This window comes from Scyliorhinus canicula, chromosome 21, assembly GCF_902713615.1.
Source record: "Scyliorhinus canicula chromosome 21, sScyCan1.1, whole genome shotgun sequence".
NCBI lineage: Eukaryota > Metazoa > Chordata > Chondrichthyes > Carcharhiniformes > Scyliorhinidae > Scyliorhinus > Scyliorhinus canicula.
In genome coordinates this window covers 60968434-60993445 of record NC_052166.1, presented here as the reverse complement: position 1 = coordinate 60993445, position 25012 = coordinate 60968434, and the positions used below count along the sequence as shown (strand labels likewise).

The following is a 25012-nucleotide window of genomic DNA, read 5'->3' as shown; positions in this document are numbered from 1 at the left end:
ATTTAACAGGTTCCTTGCACAGCCAATCAGAAAAAGGACCAATTTCTTCCAACGATTTGCGTCCTTTCTGCTAACCAGCTTTCTATCCATCAGTGATGAGCAATACCATGCAGTTTAACTTTACATCGTAATCTGATATGAGAGACCTTGTCGAAAGCCTTCTGAAAGTCTAAATAAACCACATCCACAGGTTCTTCCTGGTCAACTCTAATAGTTACATCTCCAAAGAATTCTAGTAGATTTATCAAGCATAGTTTCCCTTTTGTAAATCCATGCTGACTTTGTCTGATTACACAATTGTTTTCCAAATTCTGTTCTATGAAATCCTTAAAAATGGACTTCAGCTACTTCCCTACTGCCAACGTTAGGCTCACTGGTCGGTCTTTAGTTCCCTGTTTTCTCTCTACCTCAGTGTTTGAATATATTAGCTTATATTAGCTACCCTCAAATCTGTAGGAACAATTCCAGACTCCAAATGATTTTGGACAATGACCACCAATAGGTCTGCTACGTCTAGGGCCACTTCCTTTAGCCATGAGGAGAGGTTGAATAAACTCGGATTGTTTTCGTTGGAGGCTGAGGGTAGACCTGATTGCGGTCTACAAAATTAGAAGAGGTATAGACAGGGTGAATAGTTTTTCCCAGGGTGGAAGACTCAATTACAAGGGGGCAAGGTTCAAGGTGAGAGGGGGGAATGTTCAGGGGGGATGTGCGGGGAAGGGTTTTCATACAGAGGGTGGTGGGTGCCTGGAACATGTTGCTGCTGGAGGTGGTGGAGGCAGGCATGATAGCAACATTTAAGATGTATCTCGATAGAAACATGAAAACAGGCGGGGAATGGAGGGATACAGATTGTTTGAGCAGTAAGTAGTAGGTCTAAATAAGGAATCTGGATCTGCACAAGCCTGGTGGGTGTGGTGGTATGATTAGCATAGCTGCCTGCCATTGGTGCAGAACACCGGCTTACCATTGGCCCTGGTCGGTCATGTGCCTCTCGACCGATTGGTTGAGACCAGTCATGTGACGGCTCCCCGATTGGTCGAGAGGCTGAGTTAACCCCACATCCAGGGCGGGGTATAAATACCCAGTACTCCCAGCGGTCTTCCTTATACTGTAATCGACCGCATGGCTAACATCTAGCTGATTGAAGCGATACTTTTGCACAGCAACTCGTCTCGCGTTCAATTGATGGTACATCAGTGGGCTGAAGGGCCTGTTCCTGTGCTGTAATGTTCTTTGTTCTCTGTTCTTAAGTACTCTGGGAAGAGGATCATCAGGCCCTGGAGATTTATCTGCCTTCAATCCTATTAATTTCCCCAAACCATTTCTCTACTCACACTGATTTCCTTCAGCTCCTCACTAAAACTGTGTTACTCAGAACATCCAGTACATTATTCATGTTTTCCTTTGTGAAGATAGAAGCAAAGTACGAATTTAGTTCCTCGGCCACTTTATTCCCCATTATGAATTCCCCATTTCTCAGGGGCCCAGATTCGTTTTTAATCAATCTTTTTCTCTTTACATATCTATAGAAGCTTTTATGTTCCCCGCTTCCTTACTTTCACGTTCACATTTTACATTACTCTTCTTAATCTATCCCTTGGTCCATCTTTGCTGAATTTTAAACTGTTCCCAATCCTCGGATTGATTGCTTTATCTTGCTAATTTGTATGCCTCTTTTTTGAATCTAATACTATCTCTCATTTCTCTTGTAAGCTGTGGTTTGGCCACAGTTCCCTTTCCACTCTTGCGCCAAATAGGAATAACTGAGTTTTGGAGTTCGTTCCTTGAATGCCTGCCATTGCCTGTCCGCTGTCCTTCCTTTCAGTAATGTTTCCCAGGCCATCGTAGCCAACTCATGCCTCATACCATCATAGTTACCTTTATTCAGATTCAGAATCCTGGGACGGGATTCTCCGACCCTCCGCCGGGTTGGAGAATCGCCCGGGGCCGGCATCAATCCCGCCCCTGCTGTGTCCCGAATTCTCCGCCACCCGAGATTCGGCCGTGGCGAGAATCGCGCAGCGCCGGTCGGCGGGCCCCCTGTGGCGATTCTCCGGCCCGCAATGGGCCGAAGTCCCACCGCTGACAGGCCTCTCCTGCCGGCGGGAATCAAAACACCCACCTGACCGGCGGGACTGGCGGCGCGGGCGGGCGCCGGGTCCTGGGGGGGGGGGGCGCGGGGCGATCTGTCCCGGGGGGTGCCCCCATAGTGGCCAGGCCCGCGATCGGGGCCCACCGATCGGCGGGCGGGCCTGTGCCGTGGGGGCACTCTTTTTCTTCCGCCTTTGCCATGGTCTTCACCATGGCGGAGGCGGAAGAGACCCCCTCCCCTGCGCATGTGCCGGGATGACGTCAGCAGCCGCTGACGCTCCAGCGCACGCGTGGACTTACGCCGGCCGGCGAAGTCCTTTCGGCCCCGGTGGCATGGCACCAAAGGCCGTTCACGCCAGCCGGCGGAGTGGGAACCACTCCGGCGCAGGCCTATCCCCTCAATGTGAGGGCTTGGCACCTAAAGGTGCGGAGAATTCCGCACCTTTGGGGCATCCCGATGCCGGAGTGGTTCACGCCACTCTGACACACCGGGGCCCCCAGTCCCGCCGGGTAGGGGAGAATCCCGGCCCTGATCTCAGAATCAACAACCTCACTGTCCACCTGGATAAAGAATTCCTACATATTATGGTCATTCATCCCCAAGGATTCTCCGACAACTAGATTGCCAACTAATCCTTTCTTCTTGCACAATACCCAGTCCAAGATGGCCTGTTCCCTTATTGGTTCCTCAAACTATCGGTTCAGAAAACCATCCCGTATGCACTCCAGAAATTCCTCCTGGGACTAATAATCACAGATGTTCCTTTCTCACATGCATCTCTGAATTCCTGTCAAATGCTATTCACATGGGTGACATGGTAACACAGTGGTTAGCACTGTTGCTTCACAGCGCCAGGGTCCCAAGTACGATTTCCAGCTTGGGTCACTGTCTGTGCGGAGTCTGCATGTTCTCCCAGTGTCTGCGTGGGTTTCCTCCCACTAGTACCGAAAGACGTGCTGTTAGGTCATTTGGACAATCTGAAGTCTCCCGCTGTGTACCCAAAATGGCGCCGGAGTGTGGCGACTGGAGGATTTTCACAGTATCTTCATTGCAGTGTTCATGTAAGCTTACTTGTGACACTAATAAAGATTATCATTCCCAACATGACCACTACCATCATCAAGTTCCGGCTCAACCTCAAATAAGATGAAAAAATACGATTGACATTTCTCGTTTATAAAAAAAAACTGGAGATGGAAGAGAATGAAACACCTGTACGACCAGGTGAGGCAGTGAGGGACCTGGGAGGTCATCAGGTGAAACCTGGTACCACAATTAGCAATTTGGTTTTGTTGGTGTCTCTGTCAATAGCAGGAGGTACTGGCTACAGGTTGCCTGGGCCAGCAGGCAGGGTGGCAAACGTGCTGAAATAGAGGGGAAATTATTACAAAATGAGTTTAAGACCAAGCATTTGTAGATGATTTAGAGTCAAATACAGTTCCTTATAAGGAAAAACTTTTTTTTTCTTAAATTGCAACCCAGTCAAACTCTTGCACATGGTTACAAGAGTAGACCATTCAGCCCCTCGAGTTCCTCCTATCGTTCAATTCAATCAAGGTTGATGTTTAATTATTGTAGATAATTATTGTAACATCATGTTTTTTTTTAAGTTTAGAGTACCCAATTAATTTTTTCCCATTAAGGGGCAATTTAGCGTGGCCAATCCACATACCCTACACATCTTTGGGTTGTGGGGGTGAAACCCACGCAGACACGGGGAGAATGTGTAAACTTCACATGGACAGTGACTCAGGGCTGGGATCGAACCTGGGACCTCGGCGCCGTGAGGCAGCAGGGCTAACCCACTGCGCCACCGTGCTGCCCGTAACATCATGTTTTACGTCATATTTACATCGGAATTACAGCAAAGAAAGATGTCATTAGTCTGACTGCTCTGTGCCAGAGTTTACGATTGACACAAGCCCTCTCTCGCTCTGTCCACTTCATTCAACCCGATTGCCAGATCATCCAACCCTTTCTCCCTCTCGTAATCACCTAGCTTGCTCTAAAATGAATCTACCTATTCGCCTTAGCCACCCCTCCTGCCCATGAATTCCACAATCTCTGATATTGGTGTCAGATGATGCAAAAAAGATTCGTGAGGACAGGGTGTTAGGGCCAGGCTTTTTTACCAGGCAAAGATTGGACGGCACTTTGCCGGTCTTTCGCTTCCAGAGAGTGGCTTTCATAGAATCATAGAATTTACAGTGCAGTAGAAGGCCAATCGGCCCATCGGATCTGCACCAGTCCTTGGAAAGAGCACCCTACTTAAGCCCACACCTCCACCCTATCCCCATAACCCAGTAACCACACTTAACCTTTTTTGGACACTAAGGGGCAATTTATTATGGTCAATTCACCTAACCTGCACATCTTTTGGACTGTGGGAGGAAACCGGAGCACCCGGAGGAAATCCACGCAGACACGGGGAGAACGTGCAGACTCCACGCAGACAGCAACCCAAGCCGGGAATCGAACCTGGGATCCTGGAGCCTGTGTGGCAACTGTGCTAACCACTGTGCTACAATGTTGCCCTGTAAGCAACACGGGAGCATTTCAGGCCGGACGGTGGGAGATGAGAGGAGGCAATGACTTTCCTTGTGGGATCCTGCCTCTCCTTCCCCCACTGAAGAAACCTTCAGACTTACCATAAGCCCCGTCTGAATCATCAGACCTTCTGCACACTCACTTCTGCCGAATGGGGAAAGGGCATCTCACAGGTTACCACTGCACTGGGATCCTGATTTGCACAAGTTTACCAGTCCTCCGCCTGCTTCAGACTGGTACATCAACAGCTTGCCGGATAACACCGTAAGCAGCCACTTCAAGGCCAAGAAATATCAATTGTTGTTAAATAAACACAAACTCAGGTCAGTCAGAGTTTAATTGGTGTTTGGTGATGGGATTTAGCAGATTGTAACGGGTACGTGAATTTCAAACTCGTTTCGTTTCATTACAAACCAAAGAGTTAGAATTTTGGGTTGGGACACCGATGCCAAGGTTAAATGGGGTCAATGTTACCCAATAGCGATTTTCTCTGAATTGGCCAATTAGAGGTCAGAGGGTGGGCTCAACGTCCAATTAAGAATGGATGGTTGCCTCTTAGAGCTGGAGGACCAATAGGAGGCTTCCAGCTGGGAAGTTGTGGCAGGCTGCCCTTTTAAGGTTAGAGAGAGAGAGAGCGAGGGTGAGGATGCCTCAAGTTTGAGGTGACCTCCTTCCAACTATTTTAAACTTTGAAACAAAACAAAATGAAATCAGCTATCAAGCTACCTGTGGTGATGTGCATCACTGTAAATACACAAGGGGTTAATGTAACTACACTACAACTAAGTAAACACTAGAGGGAGCACCGGAGATGTTATGACATGCAGACATACAGCTAATGAACACATAGAATAGGACACGACCAATGGGCAGTCAAGACACCCAGAGGTGAAACTACCACAAGGGGGCATTACACAACCCATATACAAGGACAGGGCACACATGCTCTGTCTCTTTCCATAGGCGACACTCAGAGAGAAGCACAGGGGCAGATCAGAAGCATCACACCCACCACATGGCTTAGAACAGACTGGTTAGTTAGACTGAGTTACTATAACGAGATTAGCAGGAGAGTCGAACCCAAGTAGGAGAATTGTTAACTGTTCAATAAATGTGTTAAACCTATCTCCAAGTCTGAACCTTCCTTTGTCAGAGCGTACATCAAGGAAGCAGCTTATGCTCCATGAAGAAGCATAACACAACACTACCATTATGGAACGAGCTTCAATCCACATGACGGCCTGTGGCGTACTGGCCCTCTGATCGGCTGCCGGGGAAACTCTCCGCTGATAATAGGCTTCAAGTGGCACTTAAAAGCCCTTAATTAGCTGCCCACCGCTTGCAGGCAGGTAGCCCTACCAGTCCCTATCCCACCTCTTGCAAAGTGGCCTGGGTGCTGCATCATGCCAAGCTTTTGAGCCTAGCTTCCTCCATCCGGGCAAAAGTCCTGCTCCAGGTGTCAGCCTTAGTAGAATTCTCACCTTGGAATGAGAAGGTTTTGGAGGCCGCCCCACCTTAAAGATTTGAGTATATAATCCGGCCTCACACTTCGATGCAGCACTGATGGACGGCTGCACTGTCCGAGGAGTTGCCTTTGCAATGGTCATGTGGTAGTATGACTAAGGGTATTACGGTACCTGGGAGTGTGAGCTGCCATTGGTGCAGAGGACTCGCTGCCCATTGGCCCAGGTATCGTGTGCCTCTCAGCCGATTGGCTGAGAGGAAGGTAGCTCCGTCTATGAGGCGGCGTATAAGAACCCGTATCCCCCGGCAGCCAGCCATTCTTCTGTACGTCTGCTGCCGGGGCCACTTCTTGCAAATTAAAGCCTTTCGTTCGGACTTCATCTAAGTTTCGTGTCCATTGATTGTGAATTAGGTCATTAAACCAAGGCCCTGGCTGCCACTCGGCCAGATGAAAAAGATACCATTGACACTATTTTGAAGAGGAGCCGGGAAATGCTTCCTTGTGCTCCAGCCAATAATTATCTCCCGTCCAAAATTTAGAGATCCCTCAAGGCAATGTGAAGTGTAAAAGGTTGAATAATGTTACCTGTAACCACTAGATGGAGCAAGAGACATCTACAGGCATCACTGTGTATTTAGATGTTCAGTATTTGAACACATGGACCATTATAAAGGCCAAGACACTAGATACTGAGTAAATATTGCTGATGGAGTCCATCTCAAGTTACATTTTTGATGAAGCGGTAAATTGCTTTCAATTTTAAAAAACATCAGACTCAAGCTTTAGTCTTTGGGTGCGATTTAACTTAAAAAAAAAGAGTCCATTCTGGGAGGGAATCGAAGGTTCGTTCCTGGCGCTTGACCCTGCGATGTAACTTTTTTATTTCGGCCCTCGTTGGGGAATGCTCCCCGAGAGCCGCATAAATGTTCCCCCGTTCTCTCAACCCCGCCCCTGGCGTGACCCCCGGACTCTTCCAACACCTGAACCTACCCTGGGGGGGGGGGGGGGGGGGGGGTGCCCCCCCCCCCCCCCCCCCCCCCCCCCCCACCCACCCCACACACAGGCACATACCAGCAGGGCCACCCCTGGGGCCCAATCCCCGACGCGGGCAAAATGCCAGCCTGCCACCTTGGCAATGCCATCTGAACACCCTGCCAGTGCCCCACAAGGCATTGAGGTCAGTCCTTGTGGCTTCAAATCTTTTACAGGATCCTAATCCCTGGATGTGGACACAGCAGCGTCTGTGACTGTTCGCAGTTCATGTGGTTTCTGCTCCTTGCATACCACAGCCCGGTGCCATCTCAGGCTCTGACTGCCCTGCAAAAGGAGGACGATGATGTGCGGCTTTGCCCTATTAACAGGAGCACCCAGGAGGAGGAGTGGGGGTCACACAATGACGAGGGCAACTGGAGCAGACACTTCGACAAAAAGGAAAGATCTGGACTGCACTCCGACGGAGGGTCCACAGTCAGAGGGTATATCCTCCCACACGTTCCAAAATACATGCTTGTTAGGTGAATTGGACATTCTGAAATCTCCCTCAGTGTACCCGAACAGGCGCCGGAGTGTGGCGACTAGGGGATTTTCACAGCAACTTCATTGCAGTGTTCATGTAAGCCTACTTGTGACAATAAAAATTATTTTAAAAAACAATAATATCAGAGTAAGGGGGTCACCCATTTAAGACCGAGATGAGGAGGAATTTCTTCTCTCGGAAGGGTAGTGAATCTGTGGAATTCTTTACCACAAGGGGTTGCAGAGGCTGGGTTATTGTGTATGTTCGAGGCTGAGATAGATATTTTTAATCAATGAGGGTTATGGGGCAAAGGCAGGAAAGTGGAGTTGAAGATTATCATATCAGGGGCTGGATTCTCCCGGCGGGGCGGGGGGTCCCGGTGGGATGGAGTGGCGTGAACCACTCCGGCATTAGGCTGCCCCAAAGGTGTGGAATCCTCCGCACCTTTAGGGGACAAGCTCTCACGTTGAGGGGCTAGGCCCGTGCCGGAGAGGTTGGCACGCTGCCGACTGGCGGGAAAGGCCTTTGGCGCCACGCCAGCCGGGGCCGAAAGGACTATGCCGGCCAGAGGAAGTCCGCGCGTGCACGGGAGTATCAGCGGCTGCTGACATCACCCTGTGCATGCGCAGGGGGGGGGGGTCATCTCCGCGTCAGCCATCACAGAGGCTGAAGCCCGACGCGGAAGGAAAATAGTGCCCCCACAGCACAGGCCCAGCGGCCGCGATCGGTGGGACCGGATTGTGGGCCAGGCTACTGTGGGGGCACCTCCCGGGGCCAGATCGCCCCGCGTCCCCCCCCCCTCCTCCCACCCCCCCCCCCCCCCCCCCCCCCACCCCAGGACCCCGGGGCCCGCCAACGCCGCCTGGTCCCGCCGGTAAGGAAGGTGGTTTGATTCACGCCGGCGGGACCGTCATAACAGAAGCGGGACTTCGGCCCATCACGGGCCAGAGAATCGCCGGGGGGGGGGGGGGGGGTGTGGGGGGGGGGGGGGGGCCTGCCGGCTGGCGCGATTCCTGCCCCTGCCAAATATCCAGTGCCGGCGGGGGGTCGGAGAATCCCGCCCCAGATCAGTCATGATCTCATTGAATGGCTGAGTAGACTCGATGGGCCGAATGGTTGACTCCTGCTCCTGCATCTTATGGTCACTCCGGACTGCAGTTCAGAAATTCATTGGATGGTCACAGCATAGTAGGAGGCCATTAAATCAGTCACGCCTGTGCCAGCTGTCCACAAGAGCAACCCATCTCGTCCAACTCCTCTGGACTTTTCCCTGTCCTCCTGAATTATTTTCTCCTCAGATAATTCCCTTTTGAAAGCCTTGGTTAAACTTGCCTCCACCACACTCTCGGGCAGTGCAGTCCAGATCCGATCATCACGACAACAACAAAAACGTGTATTTAAATAGCACTTTTAACTGCGTAAGGCATCTTGAGACGCTTCACCGGAGCGTTAGCAGACACAAATATAACACTGAAGGAAACATTAGGACCGGTGACCAAAACCTTGGTCAAAAGTGGGAGGTTTAAAGAGGAGGGGGAGGTGAGGAAAAGGTCAGACAGCCAAAAGGTCAGTCAGGGCCCTCAGTGCAAGCATGAAGCTCTGAGGTCTACAAGGTTATAATGAAGCAAACCATTGCGTCAATACATTCTACACTACCTCCCTCAGTACAGTGCAATGCTCTCATGGATTGTATTGTAACCAACATTTATAACAAATACTGCACCATTTTTCTTCACAAGTTAGCAGTAAAACACAGTTCAATATGGGGCATTGTCAAAACATATAAAAGTTATTTACCCAACATATTGTCAAAAGCTGATATTAGCACACATAGGAAGGAACAAAGCAGTATTGAATAATACCCTGAATTGGAATAAAATAACTGCAGAGTTGATCAAAGAATCTCCACAAAACATTGACTTTTTTCCTTATGTTAAAATGAAAGACAGCAATGTGTAAATGGCTCAGATTTCTTACAGTTTGACTTTTAAAAATACTTTATATTGTCCCAACATCTTACATTGATATAACACTTTTAACGTATTAGGTACTTCACAAGAGCATTATCTGACACTGAGCCGCGTAAGGAGACATTAAGGAGACATATAGGACAATAACTATTCTTAAAATATTTTATTCGAACGCTTTATCAATTTTTTTGAACCATTGAAGTGTCCTTCAACTAAATATTAATATCAATTCTCCACCTTGTAAATTAAGAATCACGTTTAGCAAAATTTCCTGAGCATACATCTCCATTTCATGAAAGATCAGAAGCAGAGGGAAGAGTTGGTTAATCATAGGTGGAGTGGATACAAGAACTTGCAATTGATTAAGGACTGCACAGATTTAAAAATGGATAACTCAAAAACTTTATTGTTAGACTTTGTGAAGTTAACGTGTTTGACTGAATGCCGGCAGCTAACACTGTCATGTGAGAGTACCTTTAAGAAATGGGTGTTTATAAATGGGTGTGTATATAAATATCTGTAGTGAGAGTACCTTTAAGAAATGGGTGTTTACTGCTGCAGTGATGTCAGAGAGTGGGTGGAGCTGGGCTGTCTGTCAGCTTTTTACTTTCGTTTTAGGCGTTTGCGGCAGGGTGTGTTTCAGTTTTGTTTTCAGTGTTGGAGCTGAAGCCAGATCGATCAGGTGTACTGTTGATCTCTCTGCCATGAAAAGACTATCTCTTGATCATTTGGTGCATTCAGAATTATAAATGTTTTCAGTAGTGAATGTAAACCTAATGTGCTTCTGTTAAAAGGTGCTTCTTCTGTCTTCTGGATGTTGTTTGGGAAGTTATTAAGGACTACTTAGTGTTGTATTCTTTGGGGGTTGTATTTGAATTAATGGTTGCTAAGATGTTCACTGTATGTTTCAAAAAGGTTAACTTGAGTTCATAGAATAAACATTGTTTTGCTTTAACAAATACTTTTCCATTTCTGTTGTACCACACCTGTAGAGTGGGCCGTGTGCTCCCCATACCACAATCTATTAAACGTTGTGGGTCAGGTGAACTCCATGATACACTTTGGGGTTCTCTAAACCCTGGCCCATAACAACACTAACAAGGAGACTGCAACTGTGCCTGTGTAGGAAGTCCTTCCCCGAGCTTTGCAGCACAAATAAACCCACCAGCAAACACATCAGAGCCACCCAACAGTGTTATGTAACCAGTCAGGGTCTGGATAACCAACCATCAAACTTCAAAATGCTGGAAAATGTACTGAATAAAGTTTCTATTAAAACATGTTCTGGAGAGAGGGCATGGCCCCAGATTCCTCCCCACAGTAAGTGTTGGACCTCACATTCCCTTTCACGTATCTGAGATTTCTTCCTCCAATACAACTGAGGAATCCTTGGATACATTCCCAGTTTAAGCTACATTAATCCTCTGTTGTGTGTTTAGTGGAACTCCTCATCTCCCAGGACCATACTTTGGATTTTTTTTTTACATTGGCAGCATTTTTTGAGATTATTTTGTTAGGTTGTCAATGGAAGGATTCAACGTGGGTCTGGACTGCGAAGGCATGTGGGAATATCGTATCGAGCCTCAGAGACGAGGCATAAGACGCCAATATATAATCGCTCAGCAGGTATTAAGTAGTGGAGGTGAATGAATTTCTTGCACTGAGCTTGTTGAACTGCCTCCAAAAAGCTTGGTGTCCTCTTAGACCCCTCAACTTCCTGTAAAGTATAAATCTCTCCATCTAAAGCTTCCACTTCTGGGCTCCCTGGACACAATGTGCAAAAATAATGTTGCTGATATACCAGCCCTCGTTTTCAAACTTCACGACTCCACATTCATTGTCTCCTTCAGCCTCCATGACCCTGAATTTCTCCCGACATCCAATTGTTACTCTTCATGCTCCCCCTCCGCTTAGCATCTCCCCTGGCAATGTCAAGACACCAACGGATACGCTATGCAGCACCTATTGATGGAATAAAACCTCCCAAGGAATTTCACAGGAGCATTGTGAAACAAAATATAAGGGGCTGTTAGATCAGAAGATCAAAAACTTGGTTAAAGAGGCAGGTTTTAAGGAGGGATTTTAAGTTGAAAGGCTGGGAGGAGTGGAGAGGGAATTCCACTGCCAAACACCAAGGCAACTGAAGATATGGTCACCAATGTTGGGGCTCGGGGATTTTCAAGAGGCCAGAGTTAAGAGCAGCGCAGATATCCCAGCGAGTTGTGGGCAGGAGGAACTTAGAGAGATAGGGAGGGGGCGAGGCCACGGAGCGATTGGGAAAACAAGGGTTGAGAATTTTCAAATCAAGACGTTGCTTGACCGGGAGCCAATGTCCAGTTAGCACAGGGGTGCTAGGGAAACTGGACTTAGTGTGAGACACTGAGATATGGCCCAAATATGTGCTGGTTAGATGGCGGTTATATGGTTAAGGGGATAGCATGGGCGAGTGGGCCTTGGCTGGGTTGGTGTAGACTCGATGGGCCGACTGGCCTTCTGCACTGCAGGGATTCCACAGATTTCACCCCAAAATTTGTCCAATTGCTACACTTCCACCAGTCCTTCCTGCAATCCACAAACTTTTAAAAGCTTTTGCTTGGCATCGCTTCCTGACCTACCTCACCATCTCCCCTGTACCTGCCAGCCTTGCGGAGGTCCCACCCCGATGGACCTATGCGCTGCCCCACCCCACCCATACCACTACCTCCTAGGTTTCCCAAATTGAAAACAAAGCAACAATTGCTCATCCCGACCGCCAGCACGTTTATAGAAAGGGGGAAAGTGAAGAACTGACCTCATCGTCCTTGTACCAGGAAAGATTCTCAGCAGTCAGCACAAACCAGTATTCTTTCGCCCCTCCTTTCATGATGCCGATGTTGTTGATGGTGAGCCAGCCCTTCCTGATCACCTGAAACAAATATCAGGGAGAATTCATGAGGAAGCGGGAAAGCAGGTTAGTAACTATCGTCTCTCACCGATAACGCACAGCTTGGATTCACACACATCATCTAATGTAAATCAGGGCACGTTATGGCAAAAGATTACAGTGGCTTCTGTGGCAGAAAAAAATGGATAGTTGAGGATTACTTGAGGGTTATTGACGCACAATCAAAAACGCGAGCGGAACTTGAGCAGTTTCTAATCATCACCCCTCCCCCAACTAACCCCCCCCCCCAGGTCAACGTACATCCTCAAGCGCGCACCCAACATATTATTAAAAGGGCTGCAGGCGTCAGGGCAAGAAAATATTCCCACTGGATTAGCCCTCCCGTTCACATTTCCATTTTGGGCATCACGGGAGGACATGGGCCTCTGGGGTTTTTGGGGAATAACGGCCAAAACGTGAAGCTTTTGCATTGGGAAAGAAACAATTAGGTTTGTGCTTTTCCAGCGGAAGGTGTTAGGAGCTGGGACCAACACACCAGGAAATGTAGAGAAGGAACGTCCCATAAAATCCTTTGCACGATAAGAGCTCAGATTCACACCGACGGGCAATCTTGAAAATCCGAGCGGGATAAAACAAGTGTTGCCGGGGCCCGTGGACTGTCAGTGAAACGCAGGTGGCCCTACCCCCCGGCAAAACCTCCTTTTCACTGACACTTTCACTGGGAGTCGCAAGAGCCTGACAGAAAATCACAGAGAATCACCATCTTCAAAAAAAAGAAAAGGTGGATGGCCCAATTATCACAGCACGCACGCACACGTAATCTCAGCTCAGTACCAGAACCTAAAATAAAACACACAAACCCACTCCCCATGGAATCACAAGGCATCAAGGGAAAGGGGGGGGATTTCACCAGTCACACTCGTGACAGGCTACAGCTAAATCAAAGGGAAGGATAGAAAACAACAAATAAAACTGCCACATGCAACAGGACAGAGGGTCAGGAGCCATAGACTATCAGCTCAAGCTACGTTACCAGACACACAAAACGCACAGTCAAGCAGATGTACATCTGGGTTCCACCAGGATTAGAAATGCTGCAATACACCAGCTCTTTCTGATCAGGGAAAGGCAGGGGTTTCAACATTCAGTTAAACTCCACAAATCAATTAAAATATGCGTTGGTTACCACCCACTTGCCAGCATTACCAAAGAGCAAAAATCTACGAGAGAAGAGCAATCCATCTTTTTTTTTAAACCCCAGAATATGTTGCCGATATACAAGTGAGTTGGCTTGTGCTACTGTGTGCGAGGCAGAGGGAAGGGAGAGAGACTCTCCTGTGTCACGGGAGGGTCCTTGCTCAATAAGCTTCACTGATGAAGCCACGGCTAATTAACACAAAATGGCGGGAGTGGTCAGAGGCAAAATATCTTATTCGAGGACTGGTGGGCTCATTGCTCAGAGCTTTGCAGATAGCTTCAATCCCCCCCCCCCCCCTCTTGCACTCAAGAAATGAATAGTCGCTTGGTAGCAGAGACCTCGAATATCACGTGTTGCTGAAGTTTTCCATCTCGTACACATCAGGACAAATACAAAAATACCAAATTTTGAGCGACCACAACCATACTGCAGGAGAGGTGTTGATTGGTTAGTAAGTTGACACTGATTTCTTTCTTCACGGCAACACCTCAGCCAACGTGGGAGTGTGCTAATAGCTACACTAACAGTTTAAGATAATCAGTTGAGATCGGAACATGGTCCATTTACGCTTGCTAGAAATTACGTACATTCTTCTGCAGTAGCCTGTTCTCTGCATACAAAAGGAACATGTTCAAGCCTTTCCTCTTGTTTGAATTACCCTGGAGCTTGGGGAGCCTATAGTTCCCAACAGAGAAGAATGCGTTTCTCTCAGATGGTCCTGAGTCATAGAAGATTCACAGAATCCCTACAGTGCAGAAGGAGGCCATTCAGCCCATCGAGTCTGGACCAACCCTCTGAAAGAGCACCTTACCTTAGGTCCACACACCCACTTCATCCCCGCAACCCCACCTAAACTGCACATCTTTTGACTGTAGGAGGAAACCGGAGCACCCGGAAGAAACCCACACAGACACGGGGAGAAAGTGCAAACTCCACACACAGTCACCCTGGTTGGGATTGAACCTGGATCCCTAGTGCTGTGAGGTAGCAGTGCTAACCACTGTGCCACCCTCAGGAACTGTCTGGAACTCTCTTCCTCAAAAGGCAGTGGAAGTAGAGTCTTTGATAACTTTTAAAGACAGGGTTGGATAGGTTCTTGATTACCAAGGGGCTAAAAGATTAAGGGGGTAGGCGGGAATGTAGGGCTGAAGTTTCGATCAGCCATGGTCTTATTGAATGGCAGAGCAGGCTCGAGGGGCTGAGTGGTCTCCTCCTGCACCTAATTAGCATATTCATACACATGTTGCTTTCTCCATGGTGACGCCCTAGCCAATCAGAATCCACTTGACAACCAATCGACATCCTGGTCTCACGCAGCATAAATTGTTGTGACTGTTTGAAATTTGCTGTTCTTGCTTTTGTCCTGATGAGTGCGAGACGATAAACTTCGGCAGCACTTCTCTCTTTTCAGCGATATTTAAGAAATAGCTCAGTAATGTCATGGGAAGGTGCCAACATTGGTGTTCTGCAAACGTCAGATCAAATGGACCATGGATCTCCTTCATGCAAACCCCATCTTGCCATTCCAAGAACAGAGGATTAGGAGGAGACTATTCAGCCCCTCAAGTCTATTCCACCAGTCATTTAGACCATGGTCGATCTGCGCCTCATCTCCATATCACTCAATATATTTGCCAAACAAAAATCTAGCAATTGGTTCTTGGAATGTTCAATTGATCCCCAGAATCCAGAACCCATTGTGAAAATTCTAACATTTCACTATCTGTGGTGCAAAAAAGTGTTTCCTGACTTCACTACCAAATGTCCCGCTCTAATTTTTAAGATAGTTACATCTTCCCGACTTTCCTGGCCAGGGGCAATAGGTTTTTTTTTTAAAAAAAAGGTCAGTCTCAGAATCTTAGAATTGTTACAGCACAGAAGGAGGCCATTTGGCCCATCACGTCTGCAGCAGCTCCCTGAACAAAATTGCACCGAGAGCGATTCCAACACCTTCTCCCCATAACCCGGCAAATTCTTCCCAATTCACTCTAGAATGCCTCGATTCAACTGGCTAAGCTTAAGAAATACAAGTTAATTTTTGATAACAGTCTGGCAATTTCACCCTCGAAGCCCCAGTATCGCTCCGGTGAATTTCCTCTGTCCTCTCTCCTTGACTAATCTATTTTCCGGCAGCCAATGTCCAGGACTGAATGATGTAATTCCAAGGGGGCCTCTGTAGAACTGAAGCAGCATCTCCTCACTTTTCCATTCCACCCAGCGTGAGGCAAAGGCAAGTGCAACGTTGGTCATGTTGACGACTTCTGTGCACCAGCTTTTAGTGATTCGCATCCATCAGCGGTGAGCAACCTGCGTCCCGGGGAGCCACATGCGGTGCATCTGGGTTCGGAGTGCGACCATTTTGTTGACCGTTGCCCACGCGCAGGGTTGCCAGATTCCGCTGATTTATGCCTGTGTAGTTTTTTTTCCCCCAACCGAATGACTGAAATGATTCACACGCAAAGCGAGGGCAAGTGAAGGGTGTGCTGATTGCACACAACATTGACTGTGAGAGTCCTCTGTGGCCAAAGCGTAAATATTTATTTTGTTTTTACCGTTCGAAGTTGATAATAATTCTATTAATATATTAATGGTTAAGTCTTTTCTGGAACTTAATATTTGGTGTGTATTAAATGTATTTAACCTTATTCATTGGGTCATGGTGAATGAACAAGCCCAATTAGAATCTTGCAGCCCACTGAGATGAAGGAGAGTCAATCAGGCGGCCCACTCACCAGCCTGGGTTGCCCGCCAGTGGCGTACATGGGCACCTACATTTGCGTTCCGCCACACCTCTTTCAACTAAGTTCCAATCTGTCTTTCTCTGATCCCCGTCACGTGCTGACACATTGAACACCATCTGCCATAGGGTTGCCCGCTTATTCAACATGTACACCCATTGGTAAAATCCTGCTGCAATTTCACCGGCGTGAGGAAGTGAACTGAAAGGTATCAATTGAAATTAGTAATAGAAGGCAAGGTAGGTTGGGGGCAGTGCGGGGGGGGGGGGGGGGGGGGGGGGGAGAGAGATTTTTCCATTTAGGCACCTCCCAGCTTGGTAATGCACCTGCCAAAAAAAAAGCTCACTTATCTGGCCATTCCCGCCCGAATCTCAAATTTGGACTGTCTGTTCCACCCAGATGTAGCTCCAACACTTAACCTGCGTTTCCACAGCAACGATATACTCACCATAATTTCATCCTTCACAGAGTAACCATAGCAGATGTAAAGAAGCCAAGCAGAAGAGTGGCAAGAGGAAAAAGGTTCAATAAAGAAAGGGAGAATATAAATGAGCCTGATTATTACGCTAGTACAATGGATGGCATTTGCTTACTGTACAATCCACTTACAGCAAATACAACACACCTACTACTGAAGCTCATTCAAGCCACCAGAACACATGGCTATTTCAAGGCAGGGATTTATATACTGCTGTTGATTCGGAAAGTGAGCCGCGCAAGAAACATTTGCGTTCAACGCTTGGTTCTTTTTTTCCAAAAAAATAGATCTGAAAGACGCTCGCGATGATAAATCTTTTTGTTTTAATAAATTTAGAGTATCCAATTCTTTTTTTTTTCCAATCAAGGGGAAATTTAGCGTGGCCAATTCACCCACCCTGTACAACTTTGGGTGGTGGGGGCGAGACCCACGCAGACACGGGGAGAAACCCACGATGAAAAATCTTAACCGTTAAAAATTTGAGATTTCATTGGCTCACTTCCAGAATTTCAGAAATTTGAAAGGAACTTTGGTTCAAATTTCCTGACTTGATTTTGCGTCAGCGGGTTTCATTTTAAGGATTTTACTTCCTTGTATTGTCTCGCTTGAATGAGCTTCATTATCACAAACGTTACCTGGATGAGAAAATTAAAATGAAAACGGCAAACAAAGCAACCAAAAAAAATTAAATTAAATTAAGACCAGCAAAAGTTGAATAAAGCTCTGACAAGGGGAAGGAGGCTGTAGAATTTGGTGCATTTCATCTTCCAGGATTTATAGGTAGGGAGCAATCTTTGCTTGCCAGAGTCCTCATGAATGGCAGCCGAACGCAAGACGTCTTTTCCTCAGGATATAAGAGGCTCTGGTTCCGGTTTTCAGGTAGACTAATCAGGGCCTCATTCTGTAGATTCCACCCCCTCCCCCTGACACAGTCCAATCTGACCAATTCCCTTCTGTAGCATTCGGCAGTGACCTTCTACTTTGCACTATTAGCAGCCCGGATAAAGACAGGCAGGCAGACAGAGAGACCGAGAAAGAAACCAGCAACAAACTGGGCCACCAAGATTCACAAGACCTTTGTTGCTGCCTCTCTTCCCGCACCTTGTGGTGTACCAGGCAGGCTTTCATCGGTTCCCATGGCGAAGGTTTTCCTGGAACAGGTGGCTAGTCTGTCGCCAGGGGCTTGGAACTTGAGGGGTGCCACTCCACATCAAGCATGGCTGACCAGGAATCGCTCCCGTTCGTTCCATCTGCCATTGGCTCACGTTGGAAGGATTTTGCAGGTTGATGCTCAACCTCTTGGGCTGTGTTATGGCACTGGGCCATCAAGTCCTGGGGTGGGACCCGAACCTGGGGCAGAGGCAGGGATGCTGCCCACTGCACCACTAGACCCCTGTACTCATTCCTAAACTTTATGCCTGTATTTGAAAACACTGAGAGGCTCGGGGGTGGTCAGATAGGGATAGGGGCAGGGGCAGGCTATTTGACTCCCAAGGCTGTGAAAGACCCAGGTTCAAACTTTCCTTAATTCAGTGGCCTCAGTACATCCTGGGCTGGTCTATCCGTTCTCCAGCCAAGGTAACACCTCCCAAATGTTTTCTAGGGAGTGAGTGTCATTTCTCCACCACCCCCCACTGCCATGCTAACCCTATCAACCCCCTACAACCCAGCTGTAAAAGCCATTGACCTGTGGCAGGCACTGAAGAAAGGGAGGGACGAGCTCTCGTAAAACTACGCCTCTTAAAAGACAGCAGGGGTTGAATTGGACACGAGCTAGGATGCAAATGAATTTCACCCAAATCACATCCTGGCCATGGTCCAATGCCCCCCCCCCCCCCCCCAACCCCCCCCAACCCCAACCCCTCTCCCGCATACTGGCTACCTCGCAGCCATTTATCGCTCAGTGTTAATTGGCTGGTGGTGAGACCTCTGCCCCTCACTTGGGAGAAAGTCCTGCCTCAGAGGACTGCCTGGTCATCATATTGGCCGGTAGCTCTCTAGTTCCAGCAGGGCTACAAGCTGCAGTGGGCAGGACTGGGACAGAAAGCAGTCCTCAGAGTCCAGGAGGAGGTAAACGTGGGAGTTTCGGGCAGCAATGGGGAGGTGAGGCCCAGAGGTTTGGGCAGACGGGGGTTGGGAACACCCAGAGGGGCCAGGACGTGTGCGGGGGTTTCTGATATTGAAAGGGGGCCGTTGATGGTGGTTCCCCTACCCGCCCCATCCCACCCAAGGCCTGAGCAGGGTCACCCTTTGGGCTTCCCCTGTCCTGGAATTGTCCCATCGGCCTGGCAATCAAGGCTGGGCAGGAAATGGCCCTTAAATAAATAAATAATCTTTATTGTTTACAGTAGGCTGACATTAACACTACAATGAAGTTACTGTGAAAATCCCCTAGTTGCCACATTTCGGCACCTGTTCGGGTACACGGAGGGAGAATTCAGAATTCTCAGCTGGTACGGGATTGATCCCGCACTGCTGGCCTTGTTCTGCACTACAAACCAGCTGTCTAGCCCACTGAGCTCAACCAGCTTCAATGGTAATTAATTGGCAACTTAAGAGCCTCAACTGAGGCATGAATGAGGGGGGGAGGGGGGGCGAAGAGAGGGCCTAGTCTTCGCTCTTCCCACCATAAAGTTGCGAAGAGGTCAGGGCAGGCAGGAACCCAATGAAAAGGCCTTCTGAAGAATTTTACAGCCATCCCCCTGCCTGTGAACATGCCTGCAGAGGTCACGGAAAATTCTAGCCATGGAGAAAGCTCTAAGAGGAACACCCGGGACCTGCACCTGATCGAAATCCATTGTCAATGTGTCAGGTGACGGTACCATCAGGTCAGAAAAGAATCAGGCGGATTGGGCCGAGTGGAGTGACTCAAACCTCCCAAAGGCCAGACATTGAACCGGGGACCCTTGCTAGCCTGCATGATCCAATGCATCACTCAATGGAGTAGGTACCCACTCTTTCACCTGGGAAACCAATTCCTCCTGAAATATTACCATCAACGTACGTGATAGTCCACTCGTGAGCAGGCGGCCTGCGATCCAAGATCTGCCCCATTTCAGGCCACTAAGTACCGGCATCTGTCCTTCAGGGACACGTTTTAAATTTGAAATTTAGCCTGGGCAGATCCAAGCCTTCCGTCCAATCACAGACAATAGCCTGACTGTATCCTAAGAAACCAGTTGCTCCCGGTTACGGGTCCAATACCTGATTGCCTGCAGCCTTCTTCTTGCTCATTTGATTGCTCCTTGGTTGCGCACTGAAAAACAGGGAGGGATTGCAATTTTCAGATTTCCAAAACAGTTAACAGAGAAATAATCCATTGAATATTCACACAACCTGCTGAGGGATAGGAGAGCCAAACCTTAAAATTACCTTAAAATACAGTTAATTGGCTTCTGGTCACTTCCCAATCAAGTGTCTGAAGGAGCTGATACATGTTGGGTGGGCTAGGGTCCCTCAAGTTTTTTTAAATTCATTCATGGGTTGTGGGACACATTTGGGCCAGGATTTATCCCATCCCAAATTTTCCTTGGATTGAGTGTCTCGCTCGGCCACTTAAGCAACCATATTGCTGTGGGTCTGGAGTCTCTCATAGGCCAGACCAAGTAAGGATGGCAAATATCTACCACAATCGTTTCATGGGAATTTAATGGTCTCAGAATTCCAGCTTTTTATTAAATTCAAGCTTCGCTATCTGGTGGTGGGATTCAAACCCGGGTCGCCAGAGCATTATCCTGGGTCCCTGGATTGCTAGTCTAAAGGAAGGAAAATAAAGTCGCCATAGTCCCTGATGACCGTAGGCTGCTTTCCCCTTTTGAGGGGGAGAGCTGACTGGTGGTGATTTAACCTGAGGATCACCACACCTCAGGGGAGGGGCAGGGTTGAGAAGGCGGGGCGTTGGTGAATGGCCTCAGCCGGTACGGGAATTGGCCTCGCTCTGCATTACAAACCAGCTGTTAAGAAACCGAGCTAAACCTGCCCCTGGTATAGAACATAGAACATAGAACGATACAGCGCAGTACAGGCCCTTCGGCCCTCGATGTTGCACCGACATGGAAAAAATCTAAAGGCCATCTAACCTACACTATGCCCTTATCATCCATATGCTTATCCAATAAATTTTTAAATGCCCTCAATGTTGGCATGTTCACTACTGTTGCAGGTAGGGCATTCCACGGCCTCACCACTCTTTGCGTAAAAAACCCACCTCTGACCTCTGTCCTATATCTATTACCCCTCAATTTAAGGCTATGTCCCCTCGTGCTAGCCACCTCCATCCGCGGGAGAAGGCTCTCGCTGTCCACCCTATCTAACCCTCTGATCATTTTGTATGCCTCTATTAAGTCACCTCTTAACCTTCTTCTCTCTAACGAAAACAACCTCAAGTCCATCAGCCTTTCCTCATAAGATTTTCCCTCCATACCAGGCAACATCCTGGTAAATCTCCTCTGCACCCGTTCCAAAGCTTCCACGTCCTTCCTATAATGAGGCGACCAGAACTGTACGCAATACTCCAAATGCGGCCGTACTAGAGTTTTGTACAACTGCAACATGACCTCATGGCTCCGGAACTCAATCCCTCTACCAATAAAGGCCAACACACCATAGGCCTTCTTCACAACCCTATCAACCTGGGTGGCAACTTTCAGGGATCTATGTACATGGACACCGAGATCCCTCTGCTCATCCACACTACCAAGAATTTTACCATTAGCCAAATATTCCGCATTTCTGTTATTCTTTCCAAAGTGAATCACCTCACACTTCTCCACATTAAACTCCATTTGCCACCTCTCAGCCCAGCTCTGCAGCCTATCTATGTCCCTCTGTAACCTGCAACATCCTTCCGCACTGTCTACAACTCCACCGACTTTAGTGTCGTCTGCAAATTTACTCACCCATCCTTCTGCGCCCTCCTCTAGGTCATTTATAAAAATGACAAACAGCAACGGCCCCAGAACAGATCCTTGTGGTACGCCACTCGTAACTGAACTCCATTCTGAACATTTCCCATCAACTACCACTCTCTGTCTTCTTTCAACTAGCCAATTTTTGATCCACATCTCTAAATCACCCTCAATCCCCAGCCTCCGTATTTTCTGCAATAGACGACCGTGGGGAACCTTATCAAACGCTTTACTGAAATCCATATACACCACATCAACTGCTCTACCCTCGTCTACCTGTTCAGTCACCTTCTCAAAGAACTCGATAAGGTTTGTGAGGCATGACCTACCCTTCACAAAACCATGCTGACTGTCCCTAATCATATTATTCCTATCTAGATGATTATAAATCGTATCTTTTATAATCCTCTCCAAGACTTTACCCACCACAGACGTTAGGCTCACCGGCCTATAGTTACCGGGGTTATCTCTACTCCCCTTCTTGAACAAAGGGACCACATTTGCTATCCTCCAGTCCTCTGGCACTATTCCTGTAGCCAATGATGACCTAAAAATCAAAGCCAAAGGCTCAGCAATCTCTTCCCTGGCTTCCCAGAGAATCCTAGGATAAATCCCATCCGGCCCCGGGGACTTATCTATTTTCACCTTGTCCAGAATTGCCAACACTTCTTCCCTACGCACCTCAATGCCATCTATTCTATTAGCCTGGGTCTCAGCATTCTCCTCCACAATATTATCTTTTTCTTGAGTGAATACTGACGAAAAGTATTCATTTAGTATCTCGCTTATCTCCTCAGCCTCCACACACAACTTCCCACCACTGTCCTTGACTGGCCCTACTCTTACCCTAGTCATTCTTTTATTCCTGACATACCTATAGAAAGCTTTTGGGTTTTCCTTGATCCTACCTGCCAAAGACTTCTCATGTCCCCTCCTTGCTCGTCTCAGCTCTCTCTTTAGATCATTCCTCGCTTCCTTGTAAATATCAAGCGCCCCAACTGAAACTTCACGCCTCATCTTTACATAGGCCTCCTTCTTCCTCTTAACAAGAGATTCCACTTCTTTGGTAAACCACGGTTCCCTCGCTCGACCCCTTCCTCCCTGCCTGACTGGTACGTACTTATCAAGAACATGCAATAGCTGTTCCTTGAACAAACTCCACATATCCAGTGTGCCCAACCCTTGCAGCCTACTTCTCCAACCAACACATCCTAAGTCATGTCTAATGGCATCATAATTGCCCTTCCCCCAGCTATAACTCTTGCCCTGCGGGGTATACTTATCCCTTTCCATCACTAACGTAAAGGTCACCGAATTGTGGTCACTGTTTCCAAAGTGCTCACCTACCTCCAGATCTAACACCTGGCCTGGTTCATTACCCAAAACCAAATCCAATGTGGCCTCGCCTCTTGTTGGCCTGTCAACATATTGTGTCAGGAAACCCTCCTGCACACATTGTACAAAGAATGACCCATCTAATGTACTCGAACTATATCTTTTCCAGTCAATATTTGGAAAGTTAAAGTCTCCCATAACAACTACCCTGTTACTTTCGCTCTTTTCCAGAATCATCTTCGCCATCCTTTCCTCTACATCCCTAGAACTATTAGGTGGCCTATAGAAAACTCCCAACAGGGTGACCTCTCCTTTCCTGTTTCTAACCTCAGCCCATACTACCTCAGAAGAAGAGTCCCCATCTAGCATCCTTTCCGCCACCGTAATACTGTCCTTGACTAGCAGCGCCACACCTCCCCCTCTTTTGCCCCCTTCTCTGAACTTACTAAAACACCTAAACCCCGGAACCTGCAACAACCATTCCTGTCCCTGCTCTATCCATGTCTCTGAAATGGCCACAACATCGAAGTCCCAGGTACCAACCCATGCTGCCAGTTCCCCTACCTTATTTCGTATACTCCTGGCATTGAAGTAGACACACTTCAAACCACCTACCTGAACACTGGCACCCTCCTGCGAAGTCAAATCTGTGCTCCTGACCTCTATACTCTCAATCTCCCGTACCCTAAAACTACAATCCAGGTTCCCATGCCCCTGCTGAATTAGTTTAAACCCCCCCAAAGAGCACTAACAAATCTCCCCCCCAGGATATTGGTGCCCCTCAGGTTCAGATGTAGACCATCCTGTCTATAGAGGTCCCACCTTCCCCAGAAAGAGCCCCAGTTATCCAGAAATCTGAATCCCTCCCGCCTGCACCATCCCTGTAGCCACGTGTTTAATTGCTCTCTCTCCCTATTCCTCATCTCACTATCACGTGGCACGGGCAACAACCCAGAGATAACAACTCTGTTTGTTCTCGCTCTGAGCTTCCATCCTAGCTCCCTAAAGGCCTGCCTGACATCCTTGTCCCCTTTCCTACCTATGTCGTTAGTGCCAATGTGGACTACGACTTGGGGCTGCTCCCCCTCCCCCTTAAGGACCCGGAAAACACGATCCGAGACATCACGTACCCTTGCACCTGGGAGGCAACATACCAAACGTGAGTCTCTGTCGCTCCCACAAAATCTCCTATCTGTGCCCCTGACTATTGAGTCCCCAATTACTAATGTTCTACTCCTTTCCCCCCTTCCCTTCTGAGCAACAGGGACAGACTCCGTGCCAGAGGCCCGTACCCCATGGCTTACCCCTGGTAAGTCGTCCCCCCCACAAGTATCCAAAACGGTATACTTGTTACTCAGGGGAACGACCGCAGGGGGTCCCTGCACTGACTGCTTCTTCCCAGTCCCTCTTACAGTTACCCATCTATCTCCAGTCTCTGGTGTAACTATTTCCCTGAAGCTCCTATCTATGACCCCCTCTGCCTCCCGAATGATCCGAAGTTCATCCAGCTCAAGCTCCAGGTCCCTAACACGGTTTTTGAGGAGCTGGAGTTGGGTGCACTTCCCACAGATGAAATCAGCAGGGACACTGACGGCGTCCCTCACCTCAAACATTCTGCAGGAGGAGCATTGTACTGCCTTCCCTGACATCACCTCTAGATTTAAAAAATAACAAGAAAAAGAAAAAGAAAGGAAGAGCTTACCTGATATTACCTCAAACCCTGCTCCCGCTCAAAGGTAAGCAAATTTAAAGGCACTCACTCACCTTCACGACAGGCCCCTGCTCCCGCTTCCCAACCACCGTGGGGTGGGGGGGTTGGTTAGAGGAGGAGGTAGGGTGGGAAACACTCACGAAGTGTTTCGGGTTTAACTGTCACTTG

At 48.2% G+C, this 25012-nt stretch overlaps 1 protein-coding gene across 17 annotated transcripts in view; it reads right to left on the bottom strand.

The window, feature by feature from the left end:
• The window catches only part of LOC119955849 (dynamin-1), a 263367-nt gene that overhangs the window by 108911 nt on the left and 129444 nt on the right, over window positions 1–25012 (bottom strand). For 13 of the 17 annotated variants that reach the window (XM_038782469.1, XM_038782474.1, XM_038782486.1 and 10 more), the window contains exons 13-15: window positions 20096–20147; window positions 16862–16873; window positions 12385–12498 (exon numbers count right to left, since the gene is read on the bottom strand). In XM_038782469.1, the coding sequence (XP_038638397.1) occupies window positions 12385–12498; window positions 16862–16873; window positions 20096–20147 (178 nt within the window). The remainder of the gene's footprint in view (window positions 1–12384; window positions 12499–16861; window positions 16874–20095; window positions 20148–25012) is intronic. The other 4 variants (XM_038782477.1, XM_038782480.1, XM_038782476.1 and 1 more) reach the window with 1 other exon arrangement.